Genomic DNA, 7,443 nt, shown 5'->3' with positions numbered 1-7,443 from the left:
ACAGACTGATAGCGATGTCTGTAATCGTCCGGCAGTGGGCCGCCCAGAGTCAGGAGAAGTTTGTTGTGAAGAGTAGTGGAGCGGAATCATGGCTATCACCGGGACATGCCACGTGGAGTCTGTCGTGGGGAGTGGAGCGGCGTCTGTTGTCGTGACTTGCCAGAGGATGGAAGAATCATGCGGTATCCGTCGCAGGAAGTGGAGCAGGATTATGGGCATCATAGCGGTTGGCCAGGGAGTAATGGAGCCGCACGGAATCCATCGCAGAAAGTGGAGTAGAGTCGTGGCCGTTACTGCAGCCACGCCAGAGAGTGCAGGCCTGTCGTCTGAAGCTCGGCTGGAGTGTCTGGTGAGGAGAGGTGGTTAGCTACCCGTTTGAGAGGAGCCCGAAGTCCACTCCCGTAGGAGTTCGGATGAAGTCTTTCTTCAGTTGAAGTCGGGGATGAGGTCCGGCTCCCACGGGAGTCCAGATGGAGTCTTCCCGTAGCTGGAGTCGGAGATGAGATCCGACTCCCGTAAGGGTCCGGACTGAGTCTTCTTGCAATTGGAGTTGTGGGTGAAGTCCGGCTCCCGTAGGAGTCCGGACGTAGTTTACCTATAAGTGAAGTCGTGGGTGGAGCCCGGCTCCCATAGGAGTCCGGGCGAAGTCCGCCTGCAGCCGGAGTTGGGAACGAGGTCCGGCTCCCGTAGGAGTTCGGGCGAAACCTTCCCGCAGTTGGAGCTAGAGACGAGGTCTGGCTCCCATAGGAGCCCGAGCGAAGTCCACCTGCAATCAAAATCAGGGGTGAAGTTCGGCTCTCTTAGGAGTCCGGATGAAGTTTACCAGCAGTCGGGGTCGAGGACGGAGTCCGGCTCCCGTAGGAGTCCAGATGAAGCCTTCCCGCAGTCGAGGTCGGGGATGAGATCCGGCTCCCATAGGAGTCCAGGCTGAGTCTTCCTGCAGTTGGAGTCGTGGGTGAAGTCCGGCTCCCGTAGGAGTCCGGACGTAGTTTACCTGTAAGTGAAGTCATGGGCGGAGCCCGGCTCCCGTAGGAGTCCGAACGAAGTCCGCCTGCAGCCGGAGTTGGGAACGAGATCCGACTCCCGTAGGAGTCCGGGCGAAACCTTCCCGCAGCTGGAGCTGGAGACGAGGTCTGGCTCCCGTAGGAGCTCGGGCGAAGTCCACCTGCAATCAAAATCAGGGGTGAAGTCCGGCTCCCTTAGGAGTCCGGACGAAGTTTACCAGCAGTCGGGGTCGAGGACGGAGTCCAGCTCCCGTAGGAGTCTGGGCGAAGCCTTCCCGCAGTCGAGGTCGGGGACGAGATCCGGCTCCCGTAGGAGTCCGAGCTGAGTCTTCCTGCAGTTGGAGTTGTGGGTGAAGTCCGGCTCCTGTAGGAGTCCGGACGTAGTTTACCTGTAAGTGAAGTCGTGGGCGGAGCCCGGCTCCCGTAGGAGTCCGGGCGAAGTCCGCCCGTAGCCGGAGTTGGGAACGAGGTCCGGCTCCCGTAGGAGTCCGGGCGAAACCTTCCCACAGCTGGAGCCGGAGACGAGGTCTGGCTCCCGTAGGAGCCCGGGCGAAGTCCACCTGCAATCAAAATCAGGGGTGAAGTCTGGCTCCCTTAGGAGTCCGGACGAAGTTTACCAGCAATCGGAGTCGAGGACGGAGCCCGGCTCCCGTAGGAGTCCGGGCGAAGCCTTCCCGCAGTCGAGGTCGAGGACGAGATCCGACTCCCGTAGGAGTCCGGGCTGAGTCTTCCTGCAGTTGGAGTTATGGGTGAAGTCCGGCTTCTGTAGGAGTCCGGACGTAGTTTACCTGTAAGTGAAGTCGTGGGCGGAGCCCGGCTCCCGTAGGAGTCCGGGCGAAGTCCGCCCGCAGCCGGAGTTGGGAACGAGGTCCGGCTCCCGTAGGAGTTCGGGCGAAACCTTCCCGCAGCTGGAGCTGGAGACGAGGTCTGGCTCCCGTAGGAGCCCGGACGAAGTCCACCTGCAATCAAAATCAGGGGTGAAGTCCGGTTCCCTTAGGAGTCCGGACGAAGTTTACCAGCAGTCGGGGTCGAGGACGGAGCCCGGCTCCCGTAGGAGTCCGGGCGAAGCCTTCCCGCAGTCGGGGTCGGGGATGAGATCCGGCTCCCATAGGAGTCCGGGCTGAGTCTTCCTGCAGTTGGAGTTGTGGGTGAAGTCCGACTCCCGTAGGAGTCCGGACGTAGTTTACCTGTAAGTGAAGTCATGGGTGGAGCCCAGCTCCCGTAGGAGTCCGGGCGAGGTCCACCTACAGCCGGAGTTGGGAACGAGGTCCGGCTCCCGTAGGAGTCCGGATGAAATCTGGTAGTTGTAGGAATCTACCGTCGGAGAAGTTCAGCTGTTGACGGAGTCTGGTGTAGTTCGGATTGGAGTTGAACCTGGCTGGAAGGAGTCTGGACGGGATTCGGGGAACGGCTGATAGTCGTAGAAAGTCGGCTGGCGGCGGAGCTCAGTGGGCACTTGGGGCGGCTTAATAGATGACTGGGGGAACTCATGTTGAAGGAGCTTGGGTGGTGCAGTGGGAGTTCATCCGTTGGAGAAATTCAGTTAGCACCGTGGGAATCTGACTGTTGGAGAAGTCCGGAGAGATACCATCTGCGGTCGAAAGCCGAAGGAGTCCTGGGAGGGTCAATCCTGTCAAGAACTTCGGCTGAGGGTATTTTATACCCAACAATCAGCATGAGAAAGGGCCCCTTGACTAGCTTCTAGGACCTGAAGATCATGAATCTATTTATAAAGGACTTCCTTTTTTCTAAAAATATTTCCAACATTCATAGAATTCCACCTTTGAAGAGCCTTTTTGGCTTTAGACAGCGAATAGACAAACGAATGTAGGGAGATTGATCAGAAGAATACACTCGAGCCTTCTTGACTATCTTATGAACATCAAAATTAGATAACCAGAACTTCTCAAATCTAAATGGTCTAGGACCACTTAGACGATGAGACTTGACAATAAGTAACAAGGGGCAATAATCTGAGGCAAATCGGAGAAGGTGAAAAATAATAGATTCTGGATAGCTATCCAACCAACCCGAAGAAGCAAAGGCCCAGTCCAGCCTCTCCCAAACATGAGCAACTCCCATTTGGTTATTACACCAAGTGTAAGAAGGCCCTTGAAACCCCAAATCAGGCAACCCAATTTGATCAATGAAGGCTCTAAGTTCTTGAACATCCTTAGACATCTGAAAGGGCTTGCCACCCCGTTTGTCCTCCAATTGGAGGACACAATTAAAGTCACCTATAAACGGCATATCAAGCCTTAATGCTTGGACAGCTTGCACTTGAGTCCAAGCATCCCGACGATGAATACTAGAAGTACTTGCATATAACACACCCAACACCCAGGGCTCCATATCAGGCAAAGAAACCAATCCAAAAATAATTTACTTATCGATATGGATAAAATCCACATTATCTAGATTTTTGTGCCAAGCGACAACTATGCCCCAGAAAGGCCTTCCGCGGGCACCATATAGACATGCCAAATGGGGCTCAGAATATGAGTAATACGAGGTAATACCTCGATCGGAAGATGTGTCTCCAAAAAATAACAAACATCAGGCTGATGCATATGAACCAAAAGCTTAGTATAGTTAATAAAAGAGGGCTTTGCGGCCCCTGCAGTTTCAAGGCAAAATCTTCATAAGATCAAATAGAAGGTTAAACGGAACCACCATCCACTGCATTGACAGACTCATCAGACACAATCTTGTATTTATCAACCATTGCCTTCGCTAATGGGTTTGACAAATCCTCTGGCTTCATGGAACCTTGTATAACATGCTTAAGACAGGTTAAAAGAGAGGAATGATCCGATGGTTTCTTATCCTCCTTAACAGAAACAGCCAAGTGTGGATCAGAAGACTCCTGTTGAATAAAGTACCCAGCATCCCTTGGTGATTGAACTTGCAAAGTAGATGAGCCCTTCTGATCCTCCATCAAAATCTTCTGTTGTGGAGATTGGGACCCAGGAGATCTAGCAGCCCTGGCCTTGTTAGGAGAGCGCTTCCTCTTCTCCTTGATATTCACTCCATCACTGGATACAGCCTTAGAGGCGAATGTAAAAGTACAATCCATGGCCTGTAACCCCTCGAAAACATTAGGATCAGAGAATAATAGGGGAGCAAACCTGGATTCTATTGTGCAGGGCGAAAAATGCTGTGGATGTACACCATCTGAGTCGCCATTTTGGTTGCTCGTTTAGTTGCTACTTATGAATCTTGCTGGCTAGACTCTGTTGGCACGGTGGGATGTAAAGTACTAACAACTGCCTTGCCAACGACCAGGCCCCTTCTCCATGACCCTCTCCGGATAGCCTCATCAAGGAAGTCAAATACCATCACCCCTCAGCCCATGCTGAAACATGAAAATCTCCTTGTATATTCCACCGGGCTCTTAACTCCTTTTGGACAAAATCAATGGAGAACCCTCACCCCAAGAACTTACCAATGAGAGCATTCTGCCATCGACTACATGCTTCGTCAATCTCTTCATCAGCAAACACAACCACCTGCGAGAATTTCTCCTCCAAAGCGGCAATATCGGCCCAAGATGCACGTGAAGTCTCCCATCTGAAACGCCGGCTACCCTGCACAATGTTCGCCCACGACTTATCCTCCTCCACCGCAGATCCCTTATTTCCCCAAGAAGATGAAACCCGATCAGATCGAACTGAGCTTCCGTTTTGATTACGAGGAAATCCCCCTTCCTGAGTACTTCCGCACGGTTTTGACTAAAAGAACCATCACAATTAATTTTAATGAAACCTGGTTGTGGAGGTTGCCAATGAACAAGGATTTGTTGATAAGATTCCCAAAGTCCTGTGGTATGGGACCACCCCAAATTCCAGTTCCCCTGAGCTTTCTATCATTCATAGAGCTGAACCCTTCACTGACCACTCGGTATGCACTGGTAAGAATCTCCATAGGCCTTCTATCTTGGTCTCGAAACAAAAGCTCATTCCTACTCTTCGACATAATCCACGAGAGATAGGCTCGATAAGACTGCCACCATTATCTTCAGAATCCGCTTTGGATAGAATGAAGTGAAGAACGTGGCCAGTGAATGGTTATCCAAATAGGTATGACTTCAGTGCATTGGAAGAAGATGTCATCCACTGTTTCCTTATCCCTCTCACATCTACCACATATAGGTGAGATAGTTTGAATAATATGTGAGAGATACTCAGTCGCAGGTAGCTCACCTTTCGTTAACTTCCACAAAAATAATTGCACTATACTATGGACTTTCAGCCTTCAAATCTGTTGAATATTTTGAGTATGCTCATGTTCAGTGTGAAGAATAGAGGAATAAACCTCTTTCGCAGATACTTTGGTTCTATAGCTTTCAACCTAGCACAAGATATCCTCCTGCCTTTCACTGCAAGCTAAAATATTCAAAATATGATGTGCTACTGGTTGACGGAGGCACTGTTAATTGTATAGCATCACAGTTCCAAGATTGATCTTCTAATATAAGGTGGTGAATCGTTTAATAAATGGGCAACAAATCAACATTATAAAACAAAGGCCTTCTATGAATTGGCTGAGTTGAAAACCAAGGTTCAGATTCTGTGCTGATACTCATCCCCCTGCCAACCGACCAAATAAAATTAACAGAAACCAAAACAGAGCTCTTGTAGATGATTCTCCATGCCGGGGAAACATCGGAGGGTACAGCATAGGAATGCCATTGGTCATTAACATTGTATTCCGACTTCAAGATCTCTGCTAACAAGGCTGTTGGATTCATTACTATTCTTCCCGCCACTTCACTAATCACCACTTCTCAACATAAGGAATGCCCAATCCCCCTCCCTTTTCGCAGTACAGATGGTTTCCCAAGCAACAATATGGATGGATCTTCACTCATTTCCATGCCCCCAAACAAAGTCATGCCGAGTCCAAGTGAGCCAATGAAAGAAGCCAGCTGGTGCAGCAATATTGGACAGCAAGTAATAAATAGGCATGGAGCACAAAATCAATCCGACCAATGTACCTCTTCTAGTCATCGAAAGGCATTTTCATTTCAAAGTATGCAGACAGAAATGAATTTTATCCATGGCTCATGAACAGATTGTCTTCATGCGGATAGTGGAATGCTGAAAACACCTTTGGAGGAAAGATCGAAAAGAAAAAGAAACAGCCCAAGAATATCTGTTAGTTATGTTAATTCTTTCCCACAACAGTTGGTTGTTTTTGTATGACCATGAGCTGCAGATACTGCTTCAGAACATTAACAAATATGCTCTCTTGTTATTAGGTTTACATGCACATTTTGTTGTTTGGGGCCTGCTCTCATGAGTCCCGCGCAGCGTGCAGGGAGCTTGATTTGAAAAGTATGGGGCCTATGAGAACCATGGAAAAAAAATCCAGTTATGGACCGTACCTGATGCAGTTTGGAATCCAACGACGGTTGATATGGCAGGCCAACCAATGAAAGCTCACGATATAGCCACAAGCTGATAATTGAGAGCCTGACACACAGCCGACCTAAAATGTCCATAGAGAGTTCTTCAAATTTTGAACTCTTCTCAACGATTTCCTTATGTGCATGATGTGCGGACTACCTATGCAGATGAAGTGTGCGGCGTAATCTTTGAACTAGATGTGCAGCCTGTTACCATAATAGCTAATGCATGTGTCCAATTTGCCTGATGACGGATGCTAGCCCTCGTCTATATCAAGCATGCTCGGTGCGCCCTCCAAGTAAGTTTTTTTCAACCCTACCACTTACCATCTCAAATCTCCTATGTTCTCTAAGATCATTATGTAACTTAGGTGCTGAAAGGTTCTCCATTGGACTATTTTCAATAAGTGGACTTTCGTATTTTTCATTTTAGATGATTAGGTGTAGGAGCATTCAAGTGAGGTGATCAACACCATCCAACTCTTCTAAAGCTGCTCGGAGACTAGTAGTGACCCCAATCCGCCCTTGCCAACCCAAATTGATGACCTGCCAAATGTTCCATCCCTGCAGCTTGCTTGACGTCAAGGCCGGATCAGATTTCAATGGTAACAATATCCAACAAGAAAATTAAATATGTATCGAGGACATGAAATTTGCAATCATAGTAAGTTCTGAAAAATTTGATCTGAATTTGATTTGGATACATAAAGACACTACTTTAAATGTAGTTGTTACGGAAGAACCCATCGATGGAAACTAATTCTCTGTAGAGGTATGCCCAAGATGATAAGGTGAGGTCACACCAATTGTGGACCCAAACACCACACAACTAGCCACGCAACTGGAGCCTGTGCTTGACATCTATGACTAACAACTTTGATACGGGGAGTCAGAGAGATTCCTCCCATAATGAAGATCAGGACCTAGCCTAACGGCCTGCAGAGTAGACCTAACAAACACAGATTTTGACTAACGGTCTATGAGCTCAATCTCCAAATAAAAGAGGTACAAATGGGACTCTCAGGGTAAGAA

At 48.9% G+C, this 7,443-nt stretch overlaps 1 protein-coding gene across 1 annotated transcript; it reads right to left on the bottom strand.

The window, feature by feature from the left end:
- Window positions 1-2,771: 2,771 nt before the first annotated feature.
- Window positions 2,772-3,356, bottom strand: LOC140858773 (uncharacterized). The gene has a single exon (XM_073260067.1). The coding sequence runs from the start codon at window positions 3,354-3,356 to the stop codon at window positions 2,772-2,774; it is 585 nt and encodes a 194-aa protein (XP_073116168.1).
- Window positions 3,357-7,443: the final 4,087 nt, after the last annotated feature.

Source organism: Elaeis guineensis, chromosome 6 (genome assembly GCF_000442705.2).
Source record: "Elaeis guineensis isolate ETL-2024a chromosome 6, EG11, whole genome shotgun sequence".
NCBI classification, from domain to species: Eukaryota; Viridiplantae; Streptophyta; class Magnoliopsida; order Arecales; family Arecaceae; genus Elaeis; species Elaeis guineensis.
The sequence above is the reverse complement of the archived record's forward strand: the minus strand, read 5'-3'. Positions and strand labels throughout refer to the sequence as shown.